At 29.9% G+C, this 24,232-nt stretch overlaps 1 protein-coding gene across 2 annotated transcripts in view; it reads right to left on the bottom strand.

The window, feature by feature from the left end:
- Positions 1–22,367, bottom strand: part of Chinmo (Chronologically inappropriate morphogenesis) — a 42,327-nt gene extending 19,960 nt beyond the window's left edge. The window contains exons 1-4 of one of the 2 annotated variants that reach the window (XM_074247868.1): positions 22,005–22,367; positions 13,324–13,521; positions 10,365–10,585; positions 587–831 (exon numbers count right to left, since the gene is read on the bottom strand). In XM_074247868.1, coding sequence (XP_074103969.1) covers positions 587–831; positions 10,365–10,585; positions 13,324–13,444 — 587 coding nt within the window. In that variant the 5' untranslated portion in view covers positions 13,445–13,521; positions 22,005–22,367. The remainder of the gene's footprint in view (positions 1–586; positions 832–10,364; positions 10,586–13,323; positions 13,522–22,004) is intronic. The other variant, XM_074247869.1, reaches the window with a different exon arrangement.
- Positions 22,368–24,232: the final 1,865 nt, after the last annotated feature.

The following is a 24,232-nucleotide window of genomic DNA, read 5'->3' as shown; positions in this document are numbered from 1 at the left end:
AATAATAAATATTACATAGTGATTAGTAAAATCACGATTTTACTGTTTGAAATGGTAATTTTTATCAGTTGATCATTACTTATTACAACTCGACTATTATTTATTACAGTTTACTTTTACCCGTGTGCGTCCTAAAATACATACTATTAATTAGAAAAAATTCAATTTTTAATGCATAACTGATATTAAAGAAGGGTTATCTTACTTTTATATGCAAAAAAATATTAAATTTGAACCATTTTATGTAAAAAAAAAAAGATCTTTTAGTACCACCTCTTTTCGTACAGAAACTCACCAAGAAGCTAAAGTTTACTACCTGTGTAGCCAGTTAATTTGAATTTATTAATAACAAATTTAGTGATTGTTGTACGTGTAAAATTACCATGTAAATATTTTCTTGAAGATTTCAATTACGAGAAACAATTTTGTTTTTAATTTAAAAAGTACGATTTATTTACAATTGAAATAAAAAAATCCGCAGTAATACCTACACCCGCAGTAATACCCACATTTACCTTATAAGAATATGTAGAAAAAAAATAATAATTTTCATCGATATCAGAGTGAATAAATATAAATAAATCACCTAAGTAACCTTGTTCTTTTTTGTGGACTTTCATAGTAGTTCGGAGAACTGTAAATGTTCGGCACATTATAATTTGGCGATGGAGATGAAACTGAAGTGGCCTCTGTTTTCATGACTCTACTGATGGTATCGGATTCTAAAATTTCGGCATTACTACTTCCAGATTCGTTCATAGCAGTATTATTTTCTGAGGCATGAGAATGAGCTACAGCCAATTTCTCATGTTCAATAGACAGCCCCTTTACCTGTTGAAACAAACAATAAATATATTAGTGGCGGACGAAATAAGAAAAAAAAAAAAATTAGGCAAACGGTTGACCCTAAATGTAATCCCTACTAAAACTTCCCGCTAATTCCATACTTAAGCGCTCAAAATTACACTTATTAAATTTTGAGCTCTTCGAGCTCAAAAATATAATTTTCGTGTTATTTTGAGCTTTCTTTCGTTTACGATATCTCTCGAACGAATCAACTGATTTTGATCGGCTTGAAGGCGATCGACATGGTTACTTGACTGACATGAACAGTACTGTAGATGTAAAATGTATTCTACATTTTCTATCAATTAAACAGTATCAAATTTGATTTAATATGGAAATATTGAAAGGCCATCCCTGTAACTTCCCGCCAATTCCATGCCTAAATGCTTGAAATTGGACGTAAGACGTTTTTGGGCTTTTGAGCCCAAAATTACAATTTGTGTCTTCTTTTGAGCTCTCCGAGCTTAAAGAAATAGCTTTTGTCTGCTTTTGAGCTCTTCGACATTTGATAAAACACTATTTTTCAAATTTTCAAACCGCAATAACTTTTAAATGAATGAACTGATTTCTACGCGGTTGGCGGCATTCGACGCGGTTTTTGAGCCGCATAAAGAATTTCTAAGTTTAATTTGATCGGACTAAGAATTTCGGCTCTAACTTTGGGTGTGCCATAAAAATTCGTGGACATTAGGGTGCTTTTTTTTCAACTATTTTTTTTTTCTTTTCGGTCCCATCGTGAAATTTTGTTGCAAGTACTCAAAAAAAAAAAATTCCCTGAAAGTTTGGGCCCTTAATATTAATGTTAAGTTCTCGACCAAGGCGTGTAGAATTTCCAATTAAAAAAGCACTGAATATCTTTCTCTGATTATCCATTACTACTTTTTTAACTTATTAACTTTTTTTTTTTTTTTTTAAGACGGAACGGTAAAAAGATTTTCGATAAAAATCTAAAATTACAAAAACTTCATCATCAACGATCTCCGGAAAGATTGATTTCAGCGATTTGGTGCTCAAGGCCTTTCTTGCAGGAAATTGAATTTTCTAGGAAAAATTTCATGATTACAAGAATTTCATGGAAAAATTAAGTTTAGAGGTCCTGTACTACCTCGCTGGTTCGAGTTACTGCTTAGCTGCAGTAGTCACTTTTGTAGAACATTCAATTCTGAAAAAAATTCGTCCATGGTCGAAACGATGCTATGAAATGCCATTAAGATATAGAAATTTAAAGATAAAAAATCAGAGTTTCTGTGTATTTTCAATGGGAAATCTCTACACGCCTTGATCGATGACTTGAAGTAGTATCTCCGAGATAGTCCAGATGAAAAATTTTGGCTCACTATCTATATTCCCTGGTTAAAAATATTGATTGAAAAGGATTGAAAATGATGAAATTAGAATACTTTTGAATAATTTCAATTCTTTTTCATGTATATATAGATATACAGTTCACATAGGGTGACTGATTCCCAATACTTTTCAATCAATATTTTTAATCAGGGTTATACGTATCGACAGAGTTAAGGTTGTAGGTTAAGTTTTTTTAACATTATTGTACTCCTCGACTACTATATTCTCTATACATATACACTCACACTACGGTTTCAGTGACTAGCGGCTGTTTTTCGTACCCCCTCTCCTAAAAATAATCCTCTAAAAGTAAAATTTATTTTTTTCCCCTCCGGGTGTAAAGCGTCAACTTTAGCCCCGCTGCGCTAAACAAAGTTTCCGCTTTACACCTTCGTCAGGGAAAAAAATAGTATACACTCCTCGGGAAGTAAATAAGAAAGCCTCAGATCACATGTTTGTTGACCTCGGCTTCGCCTCGGTCAACAATTGCATGCGATCTAAGACGTTTCTTACTTTTCTTCCCTAGGGGTGTAATATACTATTAATTAATCTCAAAAATTACGCAGTAAATAATTTTCATTTTTTTTTTTTTTTTTTAATTGTTCGAACTATCATATTCTTTAATCCAATAGTTTATAACGACCACGTTTTCTAATTTAAATATAACTAATAAATTAAATAAATCCCCGACTCGAAATTTGCTCGCCGGAGTTCAGGGTCATAAATGGGGATTGCATCCAAAATTACTAAATATAAACAAAACACTTCATTTTAAATAAATCAACGAAAAATAAAACCTCTTTGTTAACCTGATGATGTAAATAAACAATATAAACAATGTAAGCAATATAACCTAATACAGTATAACATTCTATTTCAACATACACGACGGTATTCGCGGTTCCAAAATTAAAAAAAAAACGCGGTCTATAAACACGACTAGTTCCCAAATAACACCCCCCCTCCCCAGGGTGACTAGCCGTCAGCCCTGGGGGCCCTAAACTCTACCCCGAGAGCAAGTGGAGAGTATCCTCCTCGCTCCCCACCTACACGGCTTTTGGTCACCTACCGTACTTCAGCTGAGGGCCTCGGCATGGGGACTCACACTTTCATTCGGTCGGTCTACGATACTTACCTGGGTCTTGGTCAGACTCCAGGTAGAGTATTATCCTCTTAAATTACTTGGTGAAGAGTATTCAGCTGAGTAATTCTCCCGAGAAAGAATTGCTTATCAAATTTATTTTCAAAACGGAACTATTTAACAGAATTTTATTTTCAAAATTTCTGTTTTTATTTTCCGCAAAATAATTTAGTCGAAACACTCATAATTATTTTCTATTTTAATCGTCATTCTTCCATTATCTATTCGTTTCGTCAGCCAAATTCTAAGTATTTATTCTTTAAAATAATTTCTTTCAAAATTAGTTCTTTTCCATACTAAAACGGCTTGGGACTTAGAATATTTTCCCATTCTTTTAATTTTTTTTACAATTATTTTCTTTTGCTCGCTAAACTCGCTCGGCTTAGAAATAATTTCTCACACTCTTCAAATTTCTAATTTCATCAAACTTACAGTGACAATGATATAATAATATTACTAAATAATACAATAATGACAGTTAATAAGAATTGTTGTAATAAATCATAATAATTGTTTCTATTCATTTTTAAATAATTAATAATAATAAACTCCTAATACACTAACTTAACAATCTAGGTCACAAGTTTTTCGATAGAGTGGTGAAATTCCTTTAATGGAAAAAATTAAAAATACTGTCATTTTTCCACGCTTCTCCTATGTTACATGTACAAAAAATGTCATTATCAATTGCAATTATCTCAAATTAGGTACGGTAAATCGTCTTCAAATTTTAACAGCATGTGTACTATGCATTTAATGACTTATATTCAAAGTTTCGAGGATTTCTTAAAGTATTGCTTTCATAATCGTACTACCTTAATATTAATATTAAGGGCCCAAGTTTTAAGGTAATTTTTTTCGGGTACTTGCAACAAATTTCCACGATGGGACCAAAAAAAAAGCTGTGGAGCTAGCTTGTATTTGTAGACTGCGTTTTTGAGTTTGAACTGCGAATATCGTCGCGTATGTTTGGATATAATCGTCTATTGTATTAGTTTATATTGGTTACAGTGTTTATATAGTCTCTTGATTTTGAACCGCGTTTTTAATTCTGAATTGCGAATTTGGTGTGTATGTGTGAAAAGAATATTCTTATGTATCGTTTATATTGTTTATTAGAGTGCTTTTTCTTTTTTAGCTATTTTTTTTTTTTTCGGTCTCATCGTGAAATTTTGTTGCAAGTACCCAAAAAAAAAAATTCCCCGAAAGTTTGGGTTCTTAACATTAATATTAAGTTCTTGACCAAGGCGTGTAAAGATTTCCCATTAAAAAAAAACACAGAAACTTTGATTTTTTATCTTTAAATTTCTATAGCTCAGTAGCATTTCATAGCATCGTTTCGACCATGGACAGATTTTTTTTTTAGAATTGAATGCTCTACAAAAGTGTTTATTGCGGCTAAGCTGTAACTAAAACCGGCGAGATAGTACAGGGCCTCTAGACTTAATTTTTAGATGAAATTCGCGATTTTTTGCATTTATTTCGTGAATGAAATAAATGCAAAAACTACAGAAAAAATGCAGAAAAAAAATTGTATAAAATCCAATTTTCTACAAAAAAAGCCATTAACACCAAGCCGCTGAAATCAATATTTTCTGAGATATTCATTGATAAATTTTTTGTAATTTTAAATTTTTATCGAAAATTGCTTCAAATTATAAAAAACTAGCTGTTACCCGCCCGATCCGCTGAGCACTTTATAGAATCGTATTTGTAGATCTAGACTTGAAAGTCAATTCGAATATTATTTTGACTTGCACCGGTTCCACATTCCATCGAATTGGCCTGTATCTTTTATATATGTGATTATTGTAGCTAATATTCATTGTAACTTTCTTTGTGCAATCACTCTAACATTCTCGTGGCTTTCTTCCAAAAATTAATAATAATTGCCTAGCTTAAAGTGCAACAAATTTCGCCATTAAATAAAATTTCCTCCGTGATATCGAGTTTTCATAAAAAATTATTTGTACATGTTTATTATGAATTCTCTTAAAATAAGTAATCAAATTTATTTTCCTTATCTCAAGTGTTTAGAAAATACATTCATTTTAATCTGTTATATTTCTACGATCCCGTCATAACAATTCATCGGTTATGTGATCAGTAAAAGTAAAATGTATGTAAAATTCTTAGTCCGTTGACTGAATAACTTCATGTAAATTAAAATTTTGGAAACCTTACAATGAATTTTTCGCCGCTGCCAAAGAGACGATTTTTGTAAGAAAATATAATTATAAAGAAAGAAAAGTATTTAAATCCGTTGACCTTTTGGAGGCCGTCCCTGTAATTTCCTGTTTCTCTTGAGATTTTATCGAGTTTAATATCTATAAGAACTGTATTTGAAGAATATGTGGGAGAAATTTCGTAAGAGCCTATTTGAGATGATTTCTACCTTATGAATAAAAGGTTCCAACAAAACTTCAAGTCCAACAGAAACTATTGTTTGGAAGTAAGAGATTTCCATTGTCAACATTGTCAACATTCCACATGTATAGACTATTAAAAGACTTATAAACGACTTCTATTAAATTTTTCTATAGGAGCTACAGCTTGGAAATTAAAAATTTTCATTGTTAATACTTACCCCTCTCCCCCCCCAGCTTTTTTAGGGTCAGATATCGTAAAATTCGTTCGTATATTATTTCTACATCTCTTACAGAAAATTCTTACCCAATTTAGAGTTTATGGAAGCTATAGTTCAAAAACGGGAATTTCTTATTGTTAATGCCCCCGCAATCCTCTTTGGGGTAAAATATCGTAAAATTAGTTCATAAATTATTTTTTCATCACTTACAGAAAATTCCTAAAAAATTTGGAGTCTGTAGGAGTTATAGCTTGAAAATTCAAAATTTTGAATGTGTACACCCACCCCCGCAAACTTCTGTAAGGTGAGATATCGTAAAATTCGTTTATAGATTATTTCTACATCTCTTACAGAAGATTCCTACTAAATTTGGAGTCGATAGGAGCTATAGTTTAAAAACGGGAATTTTTCATTGTTGACATCCCCGCAACCCCCCTTGTGGGTGGAATTTCGTAAAATCCATTCTTAGCTGACCTCTACTAGGCGAAACGAATATTCCTGCCAAATTTCAAGTCTCTAGGTCTTGTAGTTCTAGTGATATCGTAATGAGTGACTATATCTATAGAAAGTCTCTTGTATATGGTAGAGCTACAAAACCGTCATCTTTGTATTTTAGATCTTAAATTGGTTAGTCACGCGCGTCATTTAAAGTAAAAGTATTTTAATAATTTCGTTTGTTATTAAATTATTACAAAAATTCATAAATAAAGAATCAGCTGAATTACTAAAGAAGTACATATTTGGAATTTGAAAATGTTTGATGATGTCATCCAATATATTCTTTACAAAAAAAAAGAGATATCTCACAAAAAACAGTTTCACTGTAAACCTTCGCGCCAAATACACGTCAAACTATTGTTACAAGCTATGATAATTTGATTTTTGCAAAAAACTATTGAATCAAAAAAAAAAACCAAGTACAAAAAATTTTTTAGATCAAAAAAACGCTTAAGACAGTAAATGTTAAGGAAAAAATTTAATGCACTTGGTGTGCATTATAATTCACACTTCTAGTATCAATTTGAAAAACTGTGGATAATGAAAGTATTCGAATGATGCACACCAAATACATTTAATTTTTACCTTAACATTTACTGTTATGAGCGTTTTTTTAATTTAGAAAATTTATTGTACTTCGTTTTTTAACTTCCTGCTAAGAAAATTGAAAATTTTCAAAAATCGGGAAATTATTGGTTTTACCCCATTTTTCGAAAATCGAGTTTTCATCAGATCTCGACGTTTTGAGGTCCTAGGAAGCTTCTCTGACTATTCCCGCGAGGGTGTCTATATGTGTGTGTGTGTGTGTGTGTGTGTGTAAACCTCTTATAACTTTTGAACAGTTGGACCGATTTCATCGCGGTTGGTGCCATTCGAAAGGGCTTCGCCAAACTTAAATTTCCTGAAAATTTGAACCAATTCGGACCAATAGATTTTGAGAAATTTGGAGAAATCTAAAAAATAATAGGAAAAAAAATTTTTTCAGAAGTTGTTTTTTTGGAATAACTTTTAAACGGCTCAACCGATCGATTTCAAAAACTAATCAGCTCTTAACCTTGAAAAACCACGTTGATCGCCGTCTATCCGATTAAAATCGATTGATTCGTTCGAGAGACATCATGAACGAAAGAAAACCGAAAAAAGTGTTTTTTCGGAGTTTCTCCGAAATTTCTGGTTTGACCAATTAAAACTTAGAAATTCTTTATGAGGCTTAAAAAACTGCGTAGAATGCCGCCAACCACGTAAGAATCGGTTCATTCATTCAAAAGTTATTGCAGTTTAAAAATCCAAAAAATAGTGTTCTACACTGTAAAAAAAAACCGGTGTAAGTCCAGTGTTAAAATTACCGGTATTAAATTCAACACCGAAATCGGTGTAGCAGTAACACCGTTCGCGGTGTAAATATTTTTTTTTGGTGTTAAATCGGTGTTATAGATTTTCCGGTGTTGATAATATTTTGACTGACACAATTTTTATAATTAAACTTTTTATGTTTGATAATTAAAAATAAATAATCAAAAAAAGTAAATATTTAACTTAGAAAGTTTGAAATAATAAAATATTGAGTCGATAAAAGTTTTTAATTAAAATATATACACTGTAAAAAATTTCGATGTAAAAATGGGTGAAATACTGATGTGAAATTCTCTCGATGTAAATTTTCGATCCGTGTTACTTTAACACCATTATTAAAGGACAATTCTAGAACATCATATGAATAATCGGAAACTTCAAAATAGTGCATTTTAGTAATTATTTCATAACTTTTAAGTATTTTTTTTAAGATTTTCGGAATATTTCTAAGATAATTTTAGAATCAATGCAATTTATTTAGTTATTGCAAAGTAATTTAGTTGAAATTTTGTCCTTAAATCTTACGTGGAACCTGTTTTGAATAATCTTAAGTCATTTTTTTAACTATTTGAGAACAAATTTTGAATACTTTTAAGACATTTTTCGGATATTTTTGAGACAATTTTGAAAAATTTGTTGGAGGATTTTAGAGTGTTTTTACAACAAATTTGAAACATATTATATTTTTAGAACAATTTTATGATAATTTTGAACGTTTCTTAAATGATATTCATAGAGATAATTTATTTTTGCACACCGATAGAAATTTTAACTTGACTCAAGAGTAAAAATCTTGAACCAAGAACACCAATTGGAAGAAAATGAATTTCTTGAGCCAAGAGGAAATATTCTTGAGTCAAGATAATTTTCTTAATTCATGAGAATCTATCTTGACTCAAGAATTTTTCCTCTTGACGCAAGAAATTCATTTTCTTCAATTGGTGTTCTTAGTTCAAGATTTTTGCTCTTGAGTCGAGTTAAAATTTTTATCAGTGCACAGCTGTAGATTTGTCCCGTAATTAATGGATGAAAAATTTTTTGGACAATTTTAGGACGTTTTTGGGACAATTTAAGAATTTACGAATTACCCATTCATGGTGAAATTCAAAGAATTTTCTTTTACAGTCGACGCTCTCTGTATTTGACCACATTCTTCCTCTATATTTGTCGATTTTACACAGCTCTTATGGACAAGGACGAGTCAAATACAGAGAATGGTCTTGTACGGGTGAGTCAAATACAGAGAGAGTTGACTGTATAATGATAATATAATGCTATTATGTAAGCTATGGGAGACTATGTGTTACAATATGAGTTTATGTGCAAATTAAATATCAGAAAAAAAAAAACAAAGTTATCAAATTATTAATTTATTACGTTTAAAACATCCATTATATTGTTAGCTTGTTTTATAACATTCATTAAATCGATTTCTGCGTAATTTTATAAATTAAAAATTTTTAAATGAATTTTACTTGTCTCATTTTGATAAATATTGAATAATAATTGTGTTTTATGGATCATGTAATATTCATACTCCGATACGGTGTAAATTTATTCTACTGTTACACCATTATTACACCGATTTAACACCGGATTCTTAACACCGCAATACCGGTGTTAATATCCAGGTGTTACATAGCGGTGTTAAAATGAGTCCATTTTAACACCGCTTTTTTTACAGTGTATGAACCTTCTATCAGATTTTTAAGCTCAAAAAGCGCAAAAGCACAGGGAAGGTATCTTTTTGAGCTCGAAGAGCTCAAGATAACATACAGATTGTATTTTTGAGCTCGAAGAGCTAAAAAGAAAATGGCCATGTATTAAAGGAATTAGCGGGAAGTTGCAGAAATGGCCTTTAGTGTCAGCCGTTTTCCTAATTTTTTTTTTTGGTTTAATAGTTTTTTGCAAAAATCAATAGTTTGTAACAGTAGTTGGAAGTGTATTTGATGCAAAGGTTTACAGTAAAACTGTTTTTTGTGGGATAAATATTTTATCAGTCTAAGCAAATCAATAATTATCATTTCATTTATAGCGTTGAGTTTAAAATATACCATTTCACTTTGTAAATATTGACGTTGTATGTATAGAAATTTAGTAAATGCATTTTATATTTTTTGCATATCATACGATCATTTTCTAAGTACGAAATGATAAATATCAAAGTTAAAATTCTTAACTATTATACTTCAATATTTTCAACACACACATAGCGAATGTTACTCTTTGAAATAGTATTTTTCTCCATGTAAAGAATAAATTGGAGCATTTGAATGATAAATATCATAAAGTGATTATTAAAATTATGATATTACTGTTTGAAATAGTAATTTTTTTCAGTTGATCATTACTCATTATAAATAGAATCTTATTTATTACAGTTTAATTTTTTCGGTGCAAAGTAATACTGGCAAAACGATCAGATATTTGAATTATCTTCAATTAAATTAATTAAAGACTTGAATTACCCAAATTATTATAAGTGAGCACACATATATAAATACAACCAAACTGTAATAGTACAGAAAAATAAATAGTGATCAAAGACATTTTGGTAATTTATACAATTCAACTATGACAAAACATACATACTTGAAGGTATTCAGCAGCTTTTAAAAAGGAACTCAATGACTCCTGTGATACATGGACTTCTCCACGATACATAAACTCGAGCAATGATGCCATATTGTGAGCACTTGTTCCATCCAAGATGACAATTAATCCGGCCAAAGAATGTGGCATACCTTCAAAAAGCTCTTGAAAATGTTTGCTACATGCTGCTAAAATTAATCTATGTGCTTTAAATGTGATGCCTGGAAATAATAATTTATTGTCATACAATCATTTACATAATAAATAGTGGAAAAGGGCCATTCGGCAGCCAAAATAGAATAAGATTTCATGAATAGATATAAAAAGTTACAAAATAAAATATGCTTATAAGAATTTCTTCTTGACATCAATACATCTTTTTTTTTTTTTTTTTTATTTTGATTCTCTATAAACCATTTACTTACAATATTTTCTAAGCTCTTGAACGATTATAATCTTTTTCCCGATTTAACTATATAATCCAGAATATTGTATTGAATTTTTGTGAAATATTATTTAATAAGATATTAATGTATTCGGCAAAACGAATGCAATAGTAAAATTGCATTAGAACAATAGAAACTTTTCATATGAGAATCTTATGTAATGTATGTATGAAAGTTGAAGGTTATTTCATTAGCATTCACATGCTTTTTATAAAAATTGAATAAATGACAGCATTCTAGAATCATTTAGAAGAAATGAAGTGAAAGTGTAAAATTTCGATTCTATAAAAATTTTAAATTGCTGCCATTTATGAACTAACCGATCGATTTTTGCTCATATTTAAAGTTGACACATACATATTTGAAATATTGAACCATATATATTCTCTGAACTAACTCGACAAGCTAATTCAGGAAATAGCAAAATTTTTCAAAAGTTCTTTCATGAGGACAAATACAATAGTTAGATTTTTATGAAATCTACTAAAATACATGTATTTAATTAATGGAAAAAAAATTCCATTGAATCATTTTTTTGTGAATATGTCATTTGAGTTGTCACCGTGATATTATGACTTGAACATGTATTTTTTTTTGTTGATTTAGGTTTTTAATTTCTGGATTTTATAAGTAGTAAATAAATACGTAGACATAAACAGATCGTATTATTTTTAAAGCGAATTAAACGCCCTGTAAAAAGATCTCGCTGTATTCTACGATAAAATCACTCCTTCACACAGTATTCCAAGCTAAAGAGTATTGACTGAATAATTTAATATTTAACTTCGACAATAATTTAAAATTTTCACGGATTCAATTACCCAAAATCAAAATAAAAAATTGATATTTATTCTGATTTTAACCCTTTAATGTCTAAGTTGAACCCATTCAGCCTTTCGTTATTGTAGTGAGAATTATGTAAGACAAACGATGAGTTTCGAAAAGGATAAAACGCCTATTTGGCTCAGAGCGTTAAATCTGTTTTCTTCGAGTAATTGCATTTTCATTACTAATTTTGTTTGGAAATATATTATCTTCTCTCTGGAAATTATTAATCTAAAATGATATATTAACATTTAAGTCGAAAATCATACATCATCAAACTATTTTTTGAGTAGTGTCATCAAATGTGAATACAATTATATTTAACTACTAATTTATTCAATTAAGCATTAATAATATGTACTATTTTTTAAATGAATGTACCTAATATCGTAACAAAAAGATACTTTATATATAAAGGACATTTTACGCCGAATCGACTATTTTTAACACCGATTCCTTTCGATTTGGCTAAAATGTTTTTATTGTTTTTCCCATATAAAAGACAGTTTCAGAATTTTTTTATGCAACCAATAAAAGTTATGAATATTTGATGTATGCATGTGGGTCATTCCATGTCAAATCGACAAATAGATGGAATCGACCTCTTTCGATTTGGACAAATTTTGGTCAGAAGTTTTCTTTTATCATATAACGAAGTTCTGTCAAAGGAAAAAAAATAAACAAATTTTTTTCAAAAGATATGCAAATTCAAAATTTCGCAAGTTGATCGATAGAGGGGTTTAAAAGTTATTCCAAAAAAAAACCACGTTTGAAAAAAAAATTTTTCTCATTTTTTTTGAGATTTCCTAAGATCTATTCGTCCGAGTCGATTCAAATTGACAGGAAATCTCAGTTTGAGAGAGCTCGTTGGAACGCCGTTTGGTGGGTTCCAATCGGTCAAGTCGTTCAAAAATTGTAAGAGGTTCACACACGCACACACACACACACACACACACACACACACACACACACACACACACACACACACACACACACACACACACACACACACACACACACACACACACACACACACACACACACACACACACACACACACACACACACACACACACACACACACACACACACACACACACACACACACACATAGTGACAACATCGCGGGAATAGTCAGGGAAGCTTCCTGCAACCTTAAAACATCGGCATATGATGAAAACTCGATTTCTGCAAAGCGAGGTAAATCCTATAACTTCCCGATTTTTAGAAGTCTCAGTTTTTTTAGCGGAAAGTTTAAAATTAAAGAATGGTAATCGAAAAATTTTTGCTTTTTTAATTCGAAAAAAAAAAAAAAAACCATGAAGGTGGGTTAGCATAATTTTCTTGTATTTTCTTTCAAAAAGTGTATACATAAACAAAAATTTGAGAGAAAACAAAACATCTTGATAAGTCAACTTTAGAAAAAGTAATAGCTATTTCAACAATAAAAAACCATTGTTTAAACATTCATAATTTTTTGTTGGTTGCGTAAAACATTGAAAGAAATCCTGAAAACTACTTTTTGTAGAGCAGGGAAGGATAAAAAAATTTCAGCCAAATCGAAAGAGGTCGAATTCAAAAGTGATCAATTTGATATGGAATCGAGACATTCGTATTTATCATTACCTTCCATGAATAGCTGAATGAGAAAGACGTCATGTACAATTAAAATTGAAAAACAAACTTACCTTCACAAAAAAGAGTTACATCTGTGAGACTTTCGCTTTTGAATAGATTCGAAAAAGCGGTAGCTAAATTACTTCCAAAACTATTCCATTTTAGACAAAATTGTTGTTGATGGGAATCCATTATGTTATTTTTATTCCAAAATTTTACGTTCAAATTATTCCGCCAGAGAAAAGATTCCCTTCAATTTATTGCATCAACTAAAAAAAAATAGAAAATTTATCATCAATATAGAATTCTCACAGCCAGTCATGTTATTTAGCAACTTTGTCGAGAAAATTATTCAAACAGTTTCAAATTATTGCACAGCTTACATCATCACATTTCAGAATGGATGAAAAAAATGATTTCAATAATCGGTATAAATTAAGTTATTAAAATCCTGTTATTTTCGGTAGTCCAATTGCTGACTTTTTCAGCTTCAATCGAAAGTAAAAAAATTTTTTTACTTAAATAATGACATAAATTGTACTAATATATAAATCAACATGTATTCTCACCGACTAGGATATCTAAGTTAGAATGATTAAAAACAATTTGAAATAATTTAAAGTGATTGGAGTTCACAAAGATATAGGTTTACACTTTGCATGGATTGAATAATTTAAAAATATATTTCTTAACCAGGAATGTGCCTGGTTAATAGCAATTATAAGTTTATCGAACAAAATATGTAGATAAAAAAAAATACTTTTCAATTAAAGATTCTCAAAGAGTCATTATTCGCTATTAGTCTGAATACATCGTGTAATAATACCCGAAAATTTGTCACAGGGATATTCGTTCCCCGTGTACGTCCCTCCCTGCACTTAGAATTGGTAACAGATCCACACCCGGTCTGTCTCTTATTGTTATTATGTTGTACTAATTTATTCATTATGTTGCATTCATCATTTTTAACTTCCCGCTAAGAAAATCAAAGATTTTCAAAAATCGAGAAGTTGTTGTTTTCACCTAGTTTTGCAAAAATCGAATTTTCATCAGATCTTGGTGTTTTAAGCCCACAGGAAGCTTCCCTGATGACCCCCACGATGTTTTCACTGTGTGTGTATATATATATATATATATATATATATATATATATATATATATATATATATATATATATATATATATATATATATATATATATATATATATATATATATATATATATATATATGTGTGTGTGTGTGTGTGTGTGTGTGTGTGTGTGTGTGTGTGTGTGTGTGTGTGTGTGTGTGTGTGTGTGTGTGTCTGTGTGTGTCTGTGTGTATCTGACTCGCTTATAACTTTTGAATGACTAAACCGATCGGAACCTACCAAACGGCGTTCTAAAGAGTTCCCTCACACTTAGATTTCCTGTAAATTTAATTTGGTTATCTCCATAACCTGTTTGTTTTAAACAAAAATTCTCGTTACTTATTTTTCAATTATTGAAGCAGACACATCACAGGACAAGTATAATTACGTTAATAAAAATTATAGCGGCAAAAAATTTAATATTTTTAGTTAGTTTTGAAACTAATCAAATCAGTGGTTATAAACTTCCAACAAATCGACAAATTTTGAATTTTTTCTTTTATAAACACGAGTCTTTTGAACTAACTATTGATAACAGTGCTGCAGAAGTTGCAAAAGAAGTATTAAAAATATGAATTGAATTCAATCTTCCTACCCTGATTAAACAAAATGATTTGATATGATTAAAAATGATTATTTTTCTAATTATTTTTAATCCTGTCAAATCATGTAAATCATTTCAAATCATATCTCTTAAGGAGCATTCAACATTGTGAAATCATTTTTAATCATTTTGTTTAATAAGAGTATATATCCATGTAAAATTATGTAAAATTAACGTGGATGGTGATATATCTGTAGATATTATGTACATTTATTCCACCAGAGGCGCTTATGCAGTACCTTCCTAGTACAGCTGTTTTTTCGGCAATTAATTTTGAACTTTTTTTTTTTTTTTTTTTTTTTTTTTAGTATTTTACAATTAAATAAATGAGCATTATGAGTCGTGCACTTTTGGATTTTTCAAACTTTTTTTTTTTTGTTCATAAACGATATTTATAGTAGTAATAATTGTTAATTACAAATTTTTATATTAATGACAATTATTAATATCTATTACTACTTATTTTTTATAACAATAATAATTATTATTCATAATAATAATTATTATTGCAGTGATTGAAACAAAAAAAAAAAAAAAAATAAATAAATGGGATTTCAGTTGGATTTGAACCCAGATCCCTAAGAATTTCAAAATTTAATTTATTATTATTATTATTTGTTGATTTATAATAAATCATTTATAGTAAATTAATTTTGAGATCTTTATTAGAACGAAAATTCATCCTTATTTTATTTTTTTTAAAAACTTCGAACGCGAATGTTCTTCGCAGTGAAATCCGGAATCACTCCGCAAACAAAAACTCCGGATTCACTACCTACGCGGAGTGATTAAATACTTCACTCCGGAACTCCGAGTGATGGGAGTGAAATTCACTCCCGATTCACTCCGGATTTTTTACAGTGTAGTAAACAAACATCCCTCTACACGTTTTTTTTAAACCCAAATCTAGTTGGACGAAATTTCCCATAGAAATTTCCTAATATTTGGTAATGTAATATCGTCAGGAGTTTCGGTGTGTGGGATGGAAGGTTAATCTGTACTTTTGAATATTATCATCGCTATTTTAACCCTAGACTGGTCAACGTATGAGTGTGACGCCGCGCTCAATTATATTTTTTTTATTACATCTTCAATATTTACTAAAATTATTCAAAAAAATTTGTCTTTGTTCCATGAACATTTTAGAATTTACTAATAATTTTTTCAAACATCTTCGAAAACGTTAAATTGCTAAAAAAAAATTCTTAAAAAAATGTGTGGCGATTCGCGGGGCTTTCCTCTTCGCTTGACCAGAATCGTAAAAAGGTTTTGTCCGCGGCGTTGCCGAAAACACCTCTAGTTTCTGCCTGTCAAACGTCTATAAACTGGCAACACTCTACGCTCTAAAAGCATTGCGGCAAATCCGTCATCACCTGAACAAAGTCGTTAGGTCGCGTATATTGACCAGTCTAGAGTTAAACATAAGTTTTTAATTGTGAAAAGATAAATTAAAATTAATCCTATTTTATTGATCGAGTTGTTTTGAAAATAAGACTGGGCGCGCATTAAATTTATATTTTCAAATCACTATTTGCATTTATTTAAACGTATTCCATATTCGAAAAAATTTTAAGGTGCATTTAATTTTCAGGAGTTTCAACTCGAAGTTTCAAATGCCAAAAACTAGAGAAGCTATTTTGATTTTTTTGAAGTGGCGTGCGTGCGTGCGTGCGCGCGCGCGCGCGTGTGTGTGTGTGTGTGTGTGTGTGTGTGTCCCTCTCATATCATTTGTAAGAATTAGCCGATTGGAATTTCGAGAATCAATCAGATTATAGTTCTATACAAAATTGTTACTTTAAAATTACCCCATGATATTTGAGGTCGAAATCGTATGAAAATATATCATCAAGCTTGGAAAGCTCGAATAAAATATGGAAAACCTTATTTATAGATTCGACAAAATTTATCTGTGCGGTAAATTTTTAATTGCACAAGAATCGAAAATCGTGAGAAACTTTAGGGGTTGTCTGAAGAACCAATCGCTTTTCAAAATTCTATTATTTTTTTTTTTTCAGGTGATAAAAATTTGTAAATATATTAATGAAATGAAAGAAACTTAGTGTCTCTGATGATGTGATGTTTCCTTAAACTTATTAATAAATTTTATTATACTTGTATTATATTAGTAAATAAAAGTATATTCATTTTTGACAAATAAACTTTGCCGAATGTTAATTGCATATTTACTCATTAGTCCTATAAACTAATTTCATTAATTACAGATTAACCAATAAACAGCCCTAATTAGAAAAAGAGATTTGAAAATATTACCTCAATACAAAATGAATATCTACATATTGTTCAAAACAAATCTGTTCAAATCGTTTGACTAATTTAAAATCTTTTTTTCTGATCTGGGAAACCAGCTCGAAATAAATGGATTCGAACAATAATGCAAAAAAAGTTGTGAGTGAAAAAGTTTATCAAAAAAAATAACTGAATTTTGTTGTTTGTAGTAATATTCGACAAAATAAAAATTTTATTTGATCAACTTATCATACAACTTCTTTCCTATTTCTATCCTACTTCAACTAATGGAACCTTCTTTTTGATGAGTGTCGCTGAAAACCAAGCGGTGGCAAAGGTACTAGAGGGAGGTCTCAAGGTCATTGAGAGGCCGCACGCGCGGGTTTATCTCACAAACACATATATTCATTTAGTATGACATTCGTAGTGTTGCTGCATTACACACATTTGCACACAGGCACGTACTTCCTCTATCACGTCACCACTGACACAATCATGAATACCTTTTATATATTTATTCTATGTTATTTAAACAAGTTGAACCACTCTTTTTTACTCCCACTTAATCAATACGTTTAACAGATTCATGATACTGTAAAATAAACTAAAAAAACTGAAGTTTTATTTATCCAAAAATCATAATGTAGTTAGAAATTAGATTTCTACATGAAATAGATATATTATTTTAATAGATTTCATTAAAATTGAAAAATTTTTATGGGGAAAAATGTATTTAGAACAAAAAAATATTTATAATATATTTGTATTTCACAGAACGTATTAATAATAGATAGACTATTTCTAATAAAAGTGAAGCTACAATTTTAGTATATTGTTCGATTATCCATTCATTATCAATAAAATTGTAATAAATAAAAACTCATGAAATTTTTTTTTCTTCTTATGACTTTTAAGATAATTATTAATAACACGCAATGACAACAAACTTTTGGTTTATAATTCAGTCATTTACATGAGAAAAACAAAATAATAGCGATCAGTAACTGGATCGCTTTGGCTACTAAGACAGTAGGGATAGAAAAATTTGTAATCAAAAACCAAAATAAAAAATTTAAGACTATACAATTTCAACCAAATGAAGTTTTTTTTTATGATTAGATGTTTTACTTGTGGCATTCTTTTTTAAGTTAAATGCCACTAATTGAATTGAACCAAAAAATAATTATCGCTGTAAAATAAATAAACCCAATGACATTAAAGTACCAAATATCCAGAATCTTATGAGTATGGTACTCCAAAAAAAAATGTAATTGTAGCGAATATAAATTGTTAAAAAATAAGTGTAGAAGTTGAAATAGTTCAGAAACTCAATAGATTATTTCTAAATCCAAATACGATAAAAGTAGTAATTATAAATCTTTAAAAACTTACAGTGGATCTAGTTGGAAGTTACTTGCGTAATGTTTTGTTTACTTATAATTTAATAATAAACAATAACGATTGCACTTCAACTTAACAGTTCGAAATCGGCACTTATTATCTTCACTTATTTTTTGACTCATGTATTTTCTAAATTGCTAGCATTATGATTAAAAATCTAAGATTCTTTGCCGTTCGACCTGTTAACGGATAAACCAGGTAGTATGAGCACAGGGAACAAAGCACGTGGACGCACGGGAAGCAGCGCCAGAAGAAAGAACAGCTCACGTCATACTTGAAGAGACGTAACGCGGAAGTATGCTGTGGCTATAGAACTGGTGGTCGGTCTTCAAATAGGAACCATGGAGTCAGTTGAACGTTTTGGATGTATAGCGTAAAAGAGAAGGGAGAAGTAAAAAGAGAAAAAACTAACTACAATCTAACTGTAATCTTACTCAAATACCATTTTTTTCTGTGTCCTCATTCGCGCTCAGTAACTACAATTAATACTGCTGTTTGAATTTAAATAATCGGCAGTGATAAGGTTGTATTTTTCAAGTTGGGAAAAGAAGGATTTCTATGTTTTCACAGATACTATTATTTTATAAGCTACTTGTACATAAGTTCTCGTTAATCAATTCATGATTTCTTTCTAATGAAATATTTTTAAGTCAGTTTATACTTGTAGTATACTTCTACTACTGTTACTCTAAAAGGCTGAGCACCTGATACTGTTGTGGATACATAGTAATTCGGAAACAACACAAAAAATAATCTTAACTGTTGGTTATTATCTTAAAGCGTTACCAAAACATTTCTCAATTAAGCAAAGCCACGTTTAAGGTCTAGTTCACTATTCGAAATTAGAAAACTTTCTAGCAATGGGAGAAGCTTGTTAAATGGTGTTTTCTATAGTTGTTAATAAACATCCGTTTAAACGAATAAAATGTGGTCTCAAAGTCGATACTATTTGTCAAAATATCGTTAACTGTAATAAATGTAAATTGAAAATTGTTATCAAAACACCTAATCCGAAAAAAAATAGAAGAAATTTCTTATAACCGGCTACGAAAAAGCCATTAGAGACAGTTTTACGAAGTATCAAACTCATAATTTTAAATCTGTTTTCTTATACTACAAAAAAATCGTAGAATGTTAAATCAAACATTTTCATTTACATTATATTTTCAACGAAAAAAAAATTAGGAAAACGGTTAACCCTGAAGGCCATCTCTGCAACTTCCCGCTAAATTCATACCTAGACGCTCAAAGTTGTACTGATGATGTTTTTGAGCTCTTCATGCTCAAAAATACAATTTATGTATTATTTGAAGCTCTCCCAGCTCGAAGGAATAGCTTTTCCATGCTTTTGAGCTCTTAGAAAACACTATATTTTGAATTTTCAAATCGCAATAACTCTTGAATAAATCAACCGATTTTCACGCGAAAATTCAAGTTTCAACTCTTTAGGACACCATTTGGTAGGTTCCGATCGGTTTAGTCGTTTAAAAGTTCTAAGTCACACATACACACACACACACGCACACACACACAGCCGTCATCGTGAAATAAGTTAGAATAGCTTCCTAAGATTTCAAATCGTCGAGACCTGATGAAAACTTGATTTTCGAAAATCACGGTAAAACCAATAACTTTCCTATTTTTTTGAAAATATTCAATTTTCTTAGCGGGAAGTTAAAAAGCGATTTTGTTACTGAAAAAAAATTTTTTATGCATTATAAAAAAGCATCCACATAAGTTACTCCTACGTTCTTTTCAGATTGATTATTTTACTTGATTACATGATTTAAATTTCAATATAGAACTTCAGAAATTGAAATTTTTGAGTTTTAAAATTAAAAAAAAAAAAATTACAATATAAAATTTTTAAGTCTTTGATGAAGAATTCATGTATCTTCATTCAAGTATCCATCACATATATTAAATTTTTTTCAAAATTATTTGATCTAAAACTGAATTTTTCGATTTCGTTGACAATAAGTCCTTGAACCTAGAAACTGACTCAAATTAATGAACGCAATTGTATAATTATACATATTCCATATCTGATTATGTATATAACTGTATATGATTAAGCAAATTTATTTTTTCTCAAGCAATGCACAAATTGTGGTCATGTGTGAACATGATATAATTCGATATGCACAATGTGAAAATTCTGAATTACGAAATCCCTACTAATATTATAAATGTGAATGTAAGTTTGTTTCTTACGCTTTCACGCAAAAATTACTTAACCTATCATCATGAAACTTTGTATATATATTCTTATTTGTATATATATTCTTAGAGGTATTAGGAGTAACATGGGATACTTTTTATTAAATAACAAAAATTTATCTTTTACAAAAGATAAACAAAAGATAAATAAAAAAATTATTTGTCAAAAAATTAGAATCATATTGATTGGTCTATTGGAATGTTATGACCTTTGATATTTATCTAAGGGCTTCAACGCGAGCGAAGCCGCGGGTAAAAGCTAGTATTCAATAAATTTATCATTATAGTGACATGAATCAATGTAATTAATAGATAGATGAATTATTAACATATTGAAATTGAATTATCATTACTAGTTTATTCAATAATTTGTACTTAAAAATTTTTTAGTGTTTATATGATATTTATCGATACCAGATTGTGTATATGTTTAGACTTTGCCAAAATTATTGTATTTCTTGTATGGTCATGCTTAATAAAGATGATCAATATTGCTAAGTGAAGTTTTGTTCAAAATAATTTTCTAAAACAATAACGACTTGAAAAAAATTATCGGACTTATACTTTATTATCATAATAGCTTCAAGGAGTACAGTGAGCGGTAACCACATCATGTATTCCTTTTTTTTAAGGAACAAAAAGTTTGATTGAATAGTTTATCACACCCCTAGGGAAGTAAAGTAAGAAATGTCTCAGATCACATGTAATTGTTGGCCGAAGCGAAGCCGAGGTCAACAAACATGTGATCTGAGGCTTTCTTATTTACTTCTCAAGGAGTGTAGACTATTTCTTTCCCCGACGAAGGCGGAAAGCGGCAACTTCGTATAGCGCAACAGGGCTAAAGTTGACGCTTTACGCCCGGAGGGGAAAAAAAAACAATTATTGTTCGAGTTTAAAAGTTTACACACAAAACGTTAATCTTAGATTACTAATTTAATCGATGATCGGATGATCGATATAATGGAAATATTGAATAAATCCATCAGTGTCATAAGGTGGGATTACAAAAATTTCATTTATCATGTACGTTCCATACTAAAGTAAATTAATAACTAAATACTATTGGTTTAGATATCTAAAATATGATAGCTATAAAAAGTATTAAGAACGAAATGTATCACAAGGTAATCTAAAACAATTAGTACGTACTAAAAAAGTCATTCAATATTTATTATTCACCGTATGTACTGTTGACTTCATTGTAACAGCTAATCCAATATAATCGCCGGCAAAATCTGCTTCACAAACAAATTTCAAGTTCACTTTTATAAATATCTTTAAATGTCGAATCTAAGTATCATTCACGGTTACTGATTATTAATTTCTAAAAACCGATGTACCAAATTGATTTTTCACATTTTGAGTATTTCAAAAATTTTTAAATTAATATAAATCAAAAAATTATAGTCCTGAAGTCTTCTGTCATTTCGCTGGACACTACAAATTTTGTGTACATACACAGCGCTTTTCTGCGAAAAAATAGCACATTCATTTCGTAACTACAAATGTAAGGGCTGAACGATGAAAGCTAAAGCTACGGCATGAGTCAATAGATAATCATACTTTTATGTGTGGCTCCCTCTAGGAGTTATAAAATTTTCTGAAATAAAAATTTCACCTGTCATGCATGAGGTTACAACTTTGTTTTTAATATAAATTTTTAAATAAGTTGTTGACTATTATAAAGTTTATAGAGAATTATGAATATTTGTCATAAAAAAATTCAGTACGTAAATACATTTTTAAGCCAGACATTAATGCTCACGTCTGTACATGCATTTATGGAATCTACGAAGTCAATGAAGTTTAATATTAAATGAAAATAAACGAAATAATTTTGTCAGAAAAAATATTAAATTACATTATCAACATTTTCTTAAAAATTCTTTCCTGCACTAGAGCCGAGTATTTCAAACTCCCGGGCAAAAGAGCTGCGATAGGGGTAAAGTCTTGTCAAAACAAAATCATCATCACTAGATGATAGCATGGTAGTTTTCAAATTAGAGCACTAGAGCGCATGATGCGGCATTGTACGCAGCATCGAGTGTTCCAACAACATCAACGCTTCGCACAGCACTCAAAAAACATTTGCTCGCGAATGTGATGCGTAAGTGTTACCAACGAGTCAACATAAAATGTGAAGTATTTTTAGTAGTGTTATATCCTAAAATATCATAGGTGTCGTTGTCGATGCATTACGCGGTAATTAATTTAAATTCAAATTACTTAACTCTATTTAAATATAAATATAAAATAAGTCTTTTATCTTGAAATCTCGAAAACCGTTGCAACTCATAAATTTAGTTTAAACGCTCTCTCAAAACATACAATAAACAAAACCATTTACTAAAACTTCTCAGAAACACAAAAAGTACTTGAATAAAATGCACACGTGTTACTTAACAACTAGACCTTTGTGAAAACTCATAAAAAGGAAAACACGTGTCGAACATTTCTCAAGGGTTTTCCTAGTTAAAATTATTCTAGCTAAATATTCTCAAGAGGTCATAAATTATAAGATATAATAAATACGAAATAGAAAGCATAAAGCCTTAAAACAACCAACACTGAGACCATTTGTCAGATAAATAAACAATACTTTTAGAATATCTTATAATTATTAAATAATATTAATGTTTTAGTTTAACTAAAGAATAGTTTTCATATGGATTAATAAACAAATAATGATAGATTCATATTAATATTAATATGATGTATATAAATATATATAGATATATTTGTATCGACATGGGTTTTTCCTGTGGTTTCCCCATGTCACTGTTCTTAGAGCCTAAAGAAAGGTGAGGAACAGGGCAAATGCGATACAAAAGGCACAAGTCGGACCACAGCCGCAACACTAAAAATATATAAAAAAATATTATAATCTAACTTTGTTAATATTTAATAAGCAATAATACATGCAATTATAATACTATAATAATAATAGTAAAATACTGACTAAGAATAATATTATAATAAATAATAAGGGTAGAAATAATTAGTTAAACACCAAAAGTGATAACTATTGTAACTAACAAATATAAGAATCTAAGTATAAGAATAATATAAGATAGCATGACAGTCCTCACACATGTCCGTGTGTGGGTACCTAGCTAGTATACAGTAAACCTACATATAAAAGTTATAAGTATTAGTGTGTATTCGAATATATGTTATTGTATGCGTACTGTAAACGTTAGATGAAGGCATGTATATGTTAAGTGTATTGGTGTGAACCAGAGAGGGAGGAAGTGAAACTGGAAAACTCGGACCTAAAACCGAGACTCCTTGTAACGACACTTCTCCCTGAGAGCTGTAACCGAGCACTTGCTGTAGCTGAAACCACTGAATAAAATCAAGCTCTCTGATAATTATTA

This window comes from Cotesia typhae, unplaced genomic scaffold, assembly GCF_013202065.1.
Source record: "Cotesia typhae breed Kobodo isofemale line unplaced genomic scaffold, CoteBio_Ctyphae contig_5, whole genome shotgun sequence".
NCBI classification, from domain to species: Eukaryota; Metazoa; Arthropoda; class Insecta; order Hymenoptera; family Braconidae; genus Cotesia; species Cotesia typhae.
The sequence above is the reverse complement of the archived record's forward strand: the minus strand, read 5'-3'. Positions and strand labels throughout refer to the sequence as shown.